General features: G+C 38.7%; 2 protein-coding genes and 1 long non-coding RNA gene across 3 annotated transcripts; 1 reads left to right on the forward strand and 2 right to left on the reverse strand.

The window, feature by feature from the left end:
* Positions 1-167: 167 nt before the first annotated feature.
* On the reverse strand, positions 168-816 carry LOC121747479. Its single transcript, XR_006039205.1, has 2 exons — positions 731-816; positions 168-617 (listed from the first exon to the last, which is right to left on the reverse strand). It is a non-coding gene; the product is annotated as an uncharacterized LOC121747479 (long non-coding RNA).
* A 672-nt stretch (positions 817-1,488) lies between these two features.
* On the reverse strand, positions 1,489-7,971 carry LOC121747121 (kinesin-like protein KIN-5C). Its single transcript, XM_042141112.1, has 23 exons — positions 7,753-7,971; positions 7,536-7,665; positions 7,117-7,275; positions 6,684-7,033; positions 6,448-6,586; positions 6,197-6,294; positions 5,948-6,104; positions 5,488-5,557; positions 5,309-5,385; positions 5,032-5,085; positions 4,871-4,951; positions 4,690-4,801; positions 4,519-4,605; positions 4,262-4,437; positions 3,948-4,109; positions 3,767-3,874; positions 3,524-3,682; positions 3,364-3,447; positions 3,079-3,284; positions 2,899-3,000; positions 2,498-2,607; positions 2,198-2,349; positions 1,489-1,914 (listed from the first exon to the last, which is right to left on the reverse strand). Exons 1-23 carry the CDS (start codon positions 7,809-7,811, stop codon positions 1,717-1,719), a joined length of 3,030 nt encoding a protein of 1,009 aa, XP_041997046.1. The 5' UTR covers positions 7,812-7,971; the 3' UTR covers positions 1,489-1,716.
* Positions 7,972-10,021: 2,050 nt separating this feature from the next.
* Positions 10,022-10,650, forward strand: LOC121748097. The gene is made up of 2 exons (XM_042142312.1): positions 10,022-10,109; positions 10,187-10,650. The coding sequence occupies exons 1-2, from the start codon at positions 10,022-10,024 to the stop codon at positions 10,648-10,650; spliced, it is 552 nt and encodes a 183-aa protein (XP_041998246.1).
* The last annotated feature ends 2,783 nt before the right edge of the window (positions 10,651-13,433 follow it).

Here is a 13,433-nt window from a genome sequence, read left to right on the forward strand (position 1 = left end):
CATCTTCGATACTCTAAGTGTGAGTGTGTGTTCTTCTGCATTGTGAGTTATCATACAACTGTGAGTGTGTGTGTGATTCACCTGAGTGTGTGAAAGTCTTGTGCGTATAGAATCCCAACAGAAACCATGCTGCTTAGCTTGTTGGTTTGCATTGTCCGCGACCAAAATAGACGATCCTCTAACTTTCAGTTCATTCACTGAGGATAAATGCATTGAAAGTATAAACATTAGGTTTGCAGCTGCGTCTTTACACGAGACACAGCTTTGCATGACCCATTAATCAATATATTATATTCCTTAGACTCACACAGTTCCACGGCCAACAATTTCCCCATCAGATTTGCAGCAACAAGGATCTTTCCAAGCAATAAAAACCCTTTGACAAGAGTGGTAAAGGTGATTTACCAAATCAGGCTCGTACCCACCCTTCAAAAAACTGCCTAAAACCGGAAACCCAAAATCAGGTCCTTTCCAAGTGGAAAAGGACTCAATCGCAACCCTCTGAAGCATTTCATCAAACATGTGAAGGGCTATATAGTCAGCATCTACCGAAACAGAGTAACAGCATCACAGGCATAGATCCGAAATCGAATTTGGGATATGCTCAAAAGGAGGATCTAATTTCGAAAAATAAATAAAATGGATTTGTGTGAGAAAAGAAAAAGCATAACAGAAAATAATAGAAATAGTTAAGCAGATTGAGTGATAACAAGCGTAGTTGCAGAATTACCTCGGTGCCGTATAAATTGCCGCGGCGGCGGCCTTGACAAATAAATAGGGAAATGGAAAAGCAAAACCCTAATCCTAATAAAATAATAATACTCATTAATTAATAATCGATTATATAAATTTAACAAATAGTACTAAGATTTAAAGAAAAATTGGATACAGTGATTGACCACATACTCCCTTCAGTCCCGGACTACTTGCACTTATTTCCTTTCTGGGCGTCCTATGTTATTTGCACTCTTTCCATTTTTAGTAAAAATTATCACCTACAGCCGCAATTGTTGACTTTGCTATACACTAATTCCTTAATCTCCGTGCCGAAAAGGAAATGTGCGAGTAGTCCGGGACGGAGGGAGTACATTAAAAGCAATTAGTTATATCAACAAATTTGATCAAATTCTACTAATCACAAATTTAATTTTGAACACATACAAAACTATGAATACAAATTAGTATTGAACAATCTACATATTCATGTTGAACAATATGAAGATTTATGCATGTTCTGTTCGTCAAATTTTAGATAATTTCATAATAATTTGACATTAAAATATTAAATTATAGATTCATTTTTTTAAGCTGTCTAATAATCTCATTCATATATAAAACGGTAAGTTTTAGTTATGTTAAAAACAAAATAACATTAAAAATATTTATTTATTTTAATGTTTTTAAAAATTACCAAATGTCATAGACCGTTTTGATAATTAAAATTACTGCTATCGTTTTAGCTTTATCTTTCGAAAGAAGAATTCAATATGACAAATTTTGGCACTTTCTTAAATAAGAGTGGCTCATGGAGCAATGATAAATTTACAATATTCAATAAATCCCAAGAAAGGATCCATTTGTATTGGATAATCCCTACAACAAACACCATGCCCTACAAAGACCAACAACTTTTCCCAATGATCCCATGCATCTTTTCATATTGATGTATACAAGAACAAGTACAAATCCAGAGTTAGTGAGAAGCCATGGCTGCTCCTAGTTGATCTCCAACAGCGGCTCACGAGGAGCAACCGGAGGCTTCACTTGCTTGGCATGAACAGATTCAAATGGATGGTTTTCCCTGAACTCCTCTTGAAGGGCCTCCATAGGCACTGCTCGCAGTGACTCGATAGTCTCCTTGCCCGGAATATCAGGCTCACTTCGAACAGGTGTCATGCCAGTTGGCTCGTAATCCTAGCATCAAGAAAGCAAAACCGAATGTCATTTTTGACTGAAATGAATACTTTGATGAACACAACCTAAATGAAGCAATACAAATGTCCACATAGAAACGTGCTCAGAGGTGCAATATATTTTAAGAGACACGTGCTATGTTTCGTGTCATTTCTTAAACTATACGAGAATTTCAAGAAGGATATAAACTGATGAAACTGAAACTTGCAAACTAATGAGACAGAAATTCTATACCCAGCAGTTTGACAGGATAAGAATACTATTAAAGAAGAAAAGAACTTACCGCATATTTCTGCCCAAAAGTATCAATGGCATGTTGCTCGATGCAGGCTGACTGCTGGGAATGATCGTTAAGTAGATTCTGAATCGTTTCTGAGTGCTCTTTAGAGGTAGACAAAACTTCAGAAACAGATGATTTCTCTTGTTCTGACAAGCCTGGGTTAAAATATATATATTGTCAATCCGAAGTGCATACCCATTTTAAGGTATTAACCATTCCATCAAATGCACAGCAAAGAATTCCATAACACAAGATTAAACATTGTAATTTTCAATTGTCATAGAAATATCAGGAAAAACTGACCATCAAAACACTGAATAATATCATAGCTATTTCTTTTGATGTCCTCCTCAACCAATTCTCTTGCAGACTCAACTTCAGCATCATGCTGTTCATTGCTATAATGCATATTCCTGAAAAGATGCATTCCACCAAGAATAAAGCACTTAATGCATACAAAAATTTCAAACAGAATCCATTAAAATGAATGTAAGATCATATATCGACAGAGAATGAACACAGAGTGTTTGATACCTACTGATCTTATAGCTATTAAAAAGGAGCAGGCATCACAAATCGATAAAATTTGTAGGATCCAGAAAGTAAGGTGGTATTTGGATAAGCCAGTGGACGTATCATTAAGTCTGTCCTCTTTCCTTTCAGTGAAATAACCGAACAAGTCTTTTAAAAGTAAATGAACCAACCTAACATGTGCGTCAATGGCCACTGAATTTTGCTTTCCCATGTCATTCAAAGATTCTTGCATTGTTTGCCACCGCTTCAAAGCAGTATCAGCACTGCTTCCACTGAGTAAGAAAGGACAAGAAATCAGTAAAAACGGATAAGACAAAACAATGTTTTTGTTTTGGGAAAAATATTCTTACCATTTCTGCATGAGCAACTCCATACGACAATGCTTGGCTGCAGAGAAATCAGCATTTTCCTTAAAACTACTATCTGCATGTGAAAAGGAATCTTGCCACTTTCTTTTAAGATCTGTTGTAATTCCATCAATTGTAGAAACATGGCCATCCAAGAATATCTTATTTCCGATTGCACTATCCTTAAGACTATCCAGCTTTGCTTCCACCTGTAAACAAAAGATTGCATATCAATAGAATGCAAACATAGAAAACAGACAGCTGAGCAGAAGAAAAAATGAACAGAACCATCTCTTTCTGACGAAGCATGCATTTTGAAACAAGAGAGGTCATATCAGCAATGAGCTTCTCTGCTTCTGACTTGGATTGTTCCTGCAAACATCAAACGTGTTAGAGTAAAAAGAGAGTAAAATTGAAGCATAGTCAAAAATGTCAAGTAGAGGGAAACCTCATAAGAATTCCGAAATTCTGCTATGCTCTTCATCTGAATTTCATCAACTTTGGTTGCATGACATTTGAGCCTTTTAGATTCTTCCAAAATCTTATCAACACATCCATGAATAGATTCTGATGTACTTGTTAGGTGTTCTGTACTTGCAATAAATCTCTGCATATACAAAATGTATCTACTTAGGGTAAAAAATCCTGGAAAGAGGCCCAAAAAGATTCTACATAGTAAATATCAAAAAACCTGTCGAAGCTCCCTTGCCAAGTGAGCCATTTCCCCTTGATGACTAGACAAAATATCATGAAGATCATTGAAAACTGATTTCACTTCAACAGCTTCAGCAGCTAAAAACTGAACAATTCAGAAGCATTAGACTCTACCTAACAAAGCAATGACCACCGGTAAAAGGAAAGTGTTTGCTTACTGCTTCAATAGACTGTGAGTTACAAGAAGCCAAAGCAGAAAGTTCCTCCAGAGCAGCATTACTACCAGCTTTGTGCAAATGGACAACATTTTGTACTGCCTCAAAATGAGATACATACAAAGCCCTTGAAGAACTCACTTTCTGTTTTAGTTCCACATAAGCCTACAAGAAACATCCAGTCAGATGACTGCATATACTAATGTACTAGCTTCAGACAAGAAGAACTAATGTTCCAGAACACTCATTAACATAAACTACAAGGAAAGATGCAAAATTTTAGCGAGTAGCAACCACCTAATACAGTTTTTGCAAACCTTATCATGTATCTGTAGAAAAGAGTTGCAGAGGTTTTCAACACACTGGAGGTGCTCTCTTTGCCGGGATACAGACGCAACCAGTGAGCTAGAAATGGTATTAAGCTGCTGGGTAAGATCAAATGTGAATGTATTCACAGTTGATCTGTTATCAGCATTCAGTTTGTCCTCTCTGGCTGAAAGAAATAACCATTGCAAGCTCTGAGTTGTGTCTGACTAAAATCTCGAAACTAGAAGATACAAAAAAAACTGCTTACCAATTTTGAGAAATAGTGAAGCATTATCCTTCTGAGACTTCTCAAGATCAGCTCGCAAAACACATGCTTGATGAGCCAATGCATTCTCTGTAAAATTATCAGAAGACTTGTTAGACACTAAGCAGTGGGCACCATACGAGAAAAGTCCAACTGCAGGTTATAACCAAATACCTGCTTTTTTCTGTTCAGAGATGATAAAGTCTCGCTCTTTTAGGGAATATTTGCAAAGCCTTAGCTCATCTTCAGTGTTTGATAACAACTCGGTAGTTGAGTCTAAATCTTTCTGCAAACATCTAGGCATAAGACTCACGAATCATATAACACAAAACAGCAACCTGTAAATACAACTTACTTGGGTTGCATCAAGTTTGTTGCTCAAAGCACAGCATTGTTGGACCTGATCATCGTATTTTCCTTGCAATTCCTCTGTTTTCTGTGTAGATAATTCAACTTTTAGATTTTAGTATAAGATTTCACTTTTAGCTAGATCCTGAAAAGAATCAAGTGTGTTACCTTCTGATGGTTTTCCATGGTCACTGTCATTTGTTCAATCTGATCAGCCATAGCCTGAACAATAACCAAAACAAAAGATGATGCAATGACAAATGACATGATGTATAATAATTCATTTGCTAATTCATGATTGTAGTTCGGAAAAAATGAAAAGGGAATATGGTTATTCTGAGCAACATATGCCTCTCTCGATGGAATAATATGTGAAAATATTCAATGAACCAGAAGAGCAAAGTTGAATGGATAAAAAAGAAAAAAATATTCAAAGTATTAGCACCTTTCTCTCACTCTCCTCTTGATAGTACCGCTCTTTAGGGATGTACACACCATTCTTCTCCCGTGCAGCATATACCTCTGTGTGTGGGGGGGGTGAATGTAAAATTAAGTCTAAAAAGTAGTATGACTTTAAAAGAAGCTTAGATCAATGCATAGCTAACTAGAGAAAAAAACAAGTACCTGTTTTCAGTTTTTCTATTTCACCATAGAGATCTTTGATAAGAGTCGACTTCATCATTTTTTGGTTCACCTATAAGTAGAGATATCACAGTTTAGGATGACTGTTGAAGCCATTTGAAATTACATATTGTCACAGAAATACAAACCAATCAACAAGATCATAATGTTCAGGATCAGTATTTTATCCCAAAGTTAACTGTGATGAATATGAGAAAACTCTGAAAGTTCAGTTAGTTTTGTCCAGCATAATTATGACAGGAAAACAACTGATTGCATTGAGCCCATGACAACATGTGCACAAAACAAAACCCTGTCCCCGGTAACTGAGCATAAGCAATGAGATTATACGAACAAACCTATCTCAGTTATTCTCAAGTAACATACAAGAACAAAGCCCGCAAAAAGGAGAAGGATAAATCAAGCAAACAGGAGCTATGAAAAGATAACTGTTGCAACGGACCTCAGGCTTATTCTTTATGTACTTAGCCCTATGGGCATAATCTAGTGTGCTGAGGGTCTCCTCAAGACAATGTACAGCTGGTGATACTGTGGCAATGATACATGTCTTTGTTCTTCCCCCCAAAGAATCTCGTAGAAGACGTGTTAGCTTGCTGTCCCTGTTGAGAGACATAAAACATAGGACTCAAATGTACTTATAAACAAACTGCAATTTGTTTGAAACAATCAAGTTCATGATTGAAGATTCAACCTGTAAGGAATATGCCCGCCATGCTCGACAAGAGCATTTATTACACGCCCTAAGGTAAGTAAACTTTTGTTTATTTCTCCAGCCTCTCTTGCCCTTCCCTAGAAACATTGATGAATAATATATAAGAAAAATGAAGAGGTAATTATAAGTTATAACTAGAGAAAATAAATTAAGCACAATGATATTAAAAACTTTAACATATTGTCTAACAGATTATAACCAAAAGACTTCAGCAAGATGCAAGATCTTACCTCCCTAGCACCAGAACGTGAGATGTTCTCGGAACCCGCCAAATCAACCAAATTCAACTTGCCACATTTTATTAGTTCTTCGCCTTCAGGGGTTGCTTCCTTTATATGAATTGTTACAGAAAATAGAGAATGTGACCGACTGCAACCACAAACAATAAAAGAAAGGGAATCAATTTTGATTTATTTCATCAGAATATATGTAACCATATTCAGTTCAGCCAGGATCATGTAAAAACCTTGATTGTTTATTCAACAAGGTTTCTGCAGTTCGACGCTTTGCAGATCCCCTTTCAAGTAACGTGAAAATCTCAAAAGCACTTGTCACAATCTCCTCTTCGAGTCCTCTCACAAGAACACCACCTTTGCCATCTTCCATGAGTGGCAATTGTTTTTTCTGCTTTTCTTCCAATGCAATTTTAGATATTTCATCAGGGGCCAGCAAGTCGGTTATTTCTTCATTGTATAACTCCAAGAAAGTGACTTTCACGCTATACTCTGCACATTGACCTTCTAGAGTATCAAATATTTGCTTTACTGCTCTGGGTATGACTCCTGCTCCTGGAGGCAATTCTCCATTTGGACCACTCTTCAAGATAAAAGTAAATCAAGCTTCAAAACAAACTCAGCTACAATAAAAAAAGGTAATTGAAACTGGATTATGTAGTTTACCTTCGACCTCTTGCATTCTCCCTCCATGGTGTAGGTTTTTCCAGTGCCAGTTTGTCCATAGGCAAAGATTGTACAGTTAAAACCATCCAAAACCTCATTTACTATCGGGATAACTGCTTGGTCATATAGATCCCTCTGCTGGGAATTAGGCCCAAACACCTACATGTGAAAATTAACTATAACACAGTTCTTGTAAAATTGAAATGCGTGCCAAAACCCTAAAGCTACTCATTTCTTCAACAAGACTAATTTTAAACTCAACTCGATTCGCTCCAAAACCTAAAGCCAAATGCTTCTACAATATTTTATTTCAACTGAATCATAAAGAAAAAGTCACTACAACAACAATACACCATACAAATCAATGCTCATTCACGAAAACTAGGAAAATGAAATCGTACTATAATATGAAAATTAACCTTGTCAAAAATAAAAGTTCTATCGATATGTTTTCCAGCGATATTCTGCGAAACGGAGACCTCTCTCTGGTACTCATTGCACGTAACCACCTGCGGCGCATTGTTCCGCAACTCATCGTCGCTAAACGGTCTGCGAAATGGCCAATTAAATCATGTCGATATGAAACACAAATTCAGTAAGAAAAAAAGCCCTAATTTTCAAATAAATGCACGCAACCTGCAACGGAGGAGAACTTGAACATTAACGCCTTTCTCCTTCTCGTGACGAGACGACATATCTGAGCTCCCGCACTTAGCTATGCGTCTGAGATCTGCTATCAATCGCAATTGGTTGCTCCACTATGTGTGGTGTGTTAGAATTGAAGAGCGGAAAGTGGAGCGGGATGAATCTGGTTTGATAATTTGAATTTTTGAAGAAGCGCTCACTCTCACTCTCTCTCTCTCTCTCTAAATACACTCTGTAAACTGTAGCTGAGCCGTCAGATCATGAAGTTGAGATCGGACGATTCAAGATACATCTCAGAATTTGGGTTTAAATTCTCGTGACCAGTTTAGTCGGGTTGGGCCCTCGGATCCAAATTATGTGGGTTTGCTGTGAGTGGTTCAAATTGGGCCCAATGGATTTATCTGAATTATGGGTATAACCTTATTCGTGAGTTTCTCACCAAACGCATCGCCAATCTGCAAATGTTTGTTGATTGTGGCAGTAGTAGATGGAGATGGAGATGGAGATGGAGATGGAGATGGAGATGGAGTAAATGAAGGGGTATTCAAGTCAATTGGTTGAAATTCGAAATCTTCAATTTGTTGATTGTGGACAATCGCATGGTGCACCTCCGACATAGATATCTGTTTTTTGGGTTTCCATATCACCAAGTGTGTCGGGTATTAGGATTTAGGAACCGGGTCAGATAGATTGCTAACATGGAAACCAAACATGGAAATTAGGGTAGATAGGGAGGACTATCTATGGCTAACATGGATAACAAACGAACCCTAATTCGAAAATCTTGGTGGCCGTAATTGCTTGTGTGGTTTATAATTCATAAATTGAGATGGTTGAATCCAATTCGAATATCTCACCGCGTTTGCCTTTATTTGTAGGTTGCAAGCTAACGACCTGGGTAAATCGAACGCCGATGAGCCATGGCCGACCAAGACACTGTTCAGCAGGTAATGTTTTTCAACTGTAGGTTGTAGGTTGTAGGTTGTAATATGTATATGAGTGTGACTGTATGAATTTTGGAAGAATAAATAGAATTGATTCCAGTTGTTGTTACTGATGAGATGGAAGTCAGTGTGTTTATTCTCATTTAATCGACATTGGAGTTCATTATAGAGACCTTGAATATAGAAATTTGTGGTTTTGTAAATAAGCTATGAAATAAATTTGCTCTTGAGCACCCATAGCCTTCACAATTTGTTCCTAAATGGCCGATTGTATGCTATTATATGCATATGGGGTGTGATTGTATGAATTTTGTTGCATAAATTGAATGGATTTTGTTGTTGTTATTGATGAGTTGAAGTCCTTATATTTGTTTAGTTGATTTATGCATCTATTTTGTTACGATGACAAGGTATATGGATTAACCATTCACTTTATGCAGTTGATTTATACATCTATGTTATATCTTTGTGATGACATTGTAAAGTGATGATTCTGTTGTGATTGTTTGGCATTTGTTATGATGCTCTGGTGTTTGAAGCAATTTGAGCAAGATTGTTGAGAATTCTTCATGTAGGTGGATCAAAAGGAACCAACCGGGCTATTGATTTTGCTTGAGGAAATACTAAGAAACCATCGGATAAACATACTCCTTGTAAGCATGTTTATCACTCTGTCCAGCTCCAATGCACATAAAAGGAAACGGGGGGAAGAGTTACACCAGAGGAAATGATTGACTCCATTCCTGCTCATGTAAAGCAGATGGACAGGCTTGTTCGGGTTTCTGATCGTTCATGTATAGACAATTTGAGGATGGATAGAAACACTTTCGGTAGATTATGTCGCATTCTACGTGCCCGGGCTGGATTAATAGACCAAAAATTTGTCACCGTTGAGGAACAAGTTGCTATGTTTTTGTCCATTCTAGCACACCACAAAAAGAGACGGGTTGTGGGGCACGATTTCATGCGTTCTTCTGAAACAGTGTCTAAATACACACATATGGTGCTCCGTGGGGTGCTTACTTTGCATGAGTTGTTATTAGTGAAACCTGAACCGGTTGGTGATGACTGCACGGACTCAAGATGGAAGTGGTTTAAGGTATGTGAAATATGTTGTCCGCCATATTTTTTATTTTTCCCAAACACTGTGCTGACTCCTCAACCAAACAATGTTGTAGGGTTGTCTATGAGCTTTAGATGGGACGTATATACACGTACGAGTGCCCATTGCTGACACACCACGTTATCGTAATAGAAAGGGGCAAGTATCAACAAACACACTTGCAGTGTGTGATCGACGACTTCGGTTTGTTTACATGCTGCCAGGATGGGAGGGTTCTGCTGGTGATTTGAGAATATTACGGGATGCAATCAGCCGGCCTCTCGGGCTTAAAGTACCCAAAGGTAAAACAGTCTGACATCTGTTTTAGTAAAGTGGGTAGGCTTGACACTCACATTTTCACATTCTTTCCCATTTGTAGATTGCTATTACCTCTGCGACAATAATTATGCCAACAGCGAGGGATTCATCACATCGTACAAAGGGGTTCGTTACCATTTGAAGGAGTGGGGTCATGGAACCCAAGCACCGCAAACAGCCGAGGAATTGTTCAACTTGAAGCACTCTAAAGCTCGAAATGTCATTGAGCGTTCTTTTGCAGTGCTCAAGATGCGTTGGGGAATACTTCGCAGCCCAAACTTCTATCCTATCGAGGTCCAAACGGGATTGATAATTGATTATTTCTTACTTCACAATTTTACACGCACTCACATGGAGGTGGATCCGTATGAGGAATTGGTAGGAGCTCAGCATGAAGACGGGTATGGGAGTGATCACGATGACCCTGTGGTGCCCACGATCACTACGGTCGCGCCAACACCAATGTGGACGAAGAAGAGGGACGACCTAGCTGCTGTAATGTGGGCTCAGAGGATAAACGTGTGATTGATGTGGTTGAGATTATTCGTGAGAAAACATATTACTTTCTATTACTGCATTGAACTGTGTCATAACATACTTATTAACACAATGGTTTGTAAGTAATACTTATTTTTGTGACAACTTATTACCTAATGATCGAACTTTGAGGCATTTTTTTGGGCAAGATTAATATTAAACTAATAGTGCATTTCATCTGCAAATTATATAAACATAATACATAAACCAAAAGACCAGTCTCGCTTGTACATTCCACATTCGAAAAATAAAGAAACACAAGTTAAACCTACGTTCACAACCATTTCTGCAACTTAAAGTACGAAATAACATATTACTGAGGTAACAAAAGATATCGAGACTGGTCGGGGAACAACGTAGATAGTTAAGGGGTTGATTTACGCGATGGTGCTGCCGGACTCCAAGACGCGCACGATGAGCCTTTAGGTGATGAGTACAACTGCTTCACCGGCAAGTATCGAGTTGGATCCATGCTTCCAACAACTCCACCAGCCATGCTTGGCGACATTTGGTCAGTATAGGTCGATGGCTCATCAAAAAGCTTCCGGCGAACTAGTGTACATGGATCGATGAAGGGTGAATTGACTTCGCCCGGATCAGTTGGCGAAGGAACACGCTTCCCACGAGTAGTTGCATATGGTACGGGGGAATCAGTTATCACGATCAGCTCTGTTGTGTCGGATATGGTTATCGCCTCGCGCGACTTCTCCTTCTTCACATCATGAAGCCCAAACATGGTTGTTAAGCGGCTATATTTCGGCTCGTCTTGGTAATAGTATGCTCCTGCGAGGGGGTTTGTCTACAAAAAAGGGAGTACAAAACACTGTTGTTATTGATCTGCTTCAAAGATAAGGACAACACATTTCACACGCCAACGACATACCCGAAATATAAACTTCCATGTTGCGTCGTCTGCAACGATAAGCTTCTCATCAAGGTCCCAGCGCACTCCCGGTGTACTAACAACTTCATTGAAATTCTGGTGTCGAACCCGGAGTAGTTCCAAGCAACTGACAGTATCCGCACAAGTTATTTCAGTGGCAAAGCGAAGATTAATTACCTTACAAGCCTCGTTGAGCACTGTATCAGTCAAATAGTCATCATTCGATCGGCTCCTAGTTCGCAGCTTGATCATAGTAGAAAGTAGCAACGTATCCATCGATGCGTTCCATTTTCCCCGGTAGAAGAAGGTCGCTTGAGTAGGAATTTGTGGGTTCATTGCTCCTAGTTGATGAGTAGTGGGTTGTAAAGTTGGTTTGGATTTTTACTCAACACGACACCTTATGTAATAGCTGAGGAAACATCCCTTTCTACAACTCCATAAATGGTTTTCCTTGACTTATTAAATCAAGTTAGATAAAGGTCATATCCAACAATTTTACTTCCTCCGCCGACCTCGTTTGCTAGCCTACTAGGCATCCATCAAGGTCATTAATTGAGTGTAAGATGACCATTCGAGATCATGGGAAAAAAATTTAAGCTCCTATTCATTATGTTTTATATTTAAAAAAAACACACACATGTGTTGACTAATATATTAGAAATCCTTTTATTTTTTCATATAAGATAATCCTTTAATTTTATTCTATCTTTTTTTCCTATAGGCACGTAACCCCCTATCCCTTATATCTTATTTAAGAAAATTGGTAGCATAACACATGTCTCATGATGTGTTCCATTTACATTGAATTGTTGGCATAACCAAAATTGCGTTATTTTATAATTGGTTGCATTATCATAAAGTCCACACTGCTTCCACCAAAATGTTTACGTATGGGTACACGTTTCCTTTTACTGCATTCATCAATTGCAAACCAACCCATTCCACTTTTTTGCAGCCTTTGCCATGGACAAATCTTGTCATCGTTGTAAATGGGGTGAGTGTTGATAGGGGAAGAAGGCCAATAAATATGTTAGCCGAGGTCTCAACATGTGCAACGTCATTGAAGATATCTATGGCGGACGACGACTCCTATGGCGCCTACCATAGGCTTCCTTCCTTCATCAAAGTGTTTTACGGAGCTCGCAACAAAGAGGAGATGGTATGCTTCTTTTTCTGCCCACTTTTCACATTCTCATGTTGGCTAGATTGAACTGCCTTACCGAGTATATCGTGTTTGTAGCGACTACCTCCGCAATGGGTTGCGGAACATGGGGATGACCTACCATTTGACTGTCGGCTCGTAATGCCAAATGAAACCCGATGGCCAGTCCGTTTACTGAAAATAGCTAGTGGATGAAACTTCTGCGTTGGATGGTCTGAATTTCAGCGTGGGAATAATATTTCCCATGGTGATAAACTTAGCTTCACCCTCGTCGATGTGGGGATTTTCCACGTAAAAAGATACAAGTCGGGGACCGGTTGCACACCACGCGGTGATCTCGAAAGTGAGTCTCTTGTGAAAATTAATCCGTTATTTGTTTTCAGTTTAAAAACATAGCCTTATATAGTGCCCTTACTCATACTTGTATATTAGCATTCACTAATGAGGAGGACGAAGAGATCTACACCCCCGACATTGATTCGTCGGACGATTATGCCCCATCCGACGTGGAATTGGAATCGGCAGACGACAGTGACTACGACGATGATAGGGGTGCGCTTGATGACGATGAGTATCCCACATGGACGTTGAAGCTGACCAAGTCAAATATCAAGCGAATCATAGAAATTCCGAATGACTTTTGGTAACTCCACGTCCGTGCTGCTCCTCAGCAGAATGTCGTGCATTTTCTGGTTGACGGGCAAACATGGCGGCTCTTTCTCAAAC

The sequence above is a fragment of the Salvia splendens genome, chromosome 9, assembly GCF_004379255.2.
Source record: "Salvia splendens isolate huo1 chromosome 9, SspV2, whole genome shotgun sequence".
Taxonomy (NCBI): domain Eukaryota; kingdom Viridiplantae; phylum Streptophyta; class Magnoliopsida; order Lamiales; family Lamiaceae; genus Salvia; species Salvia splendens.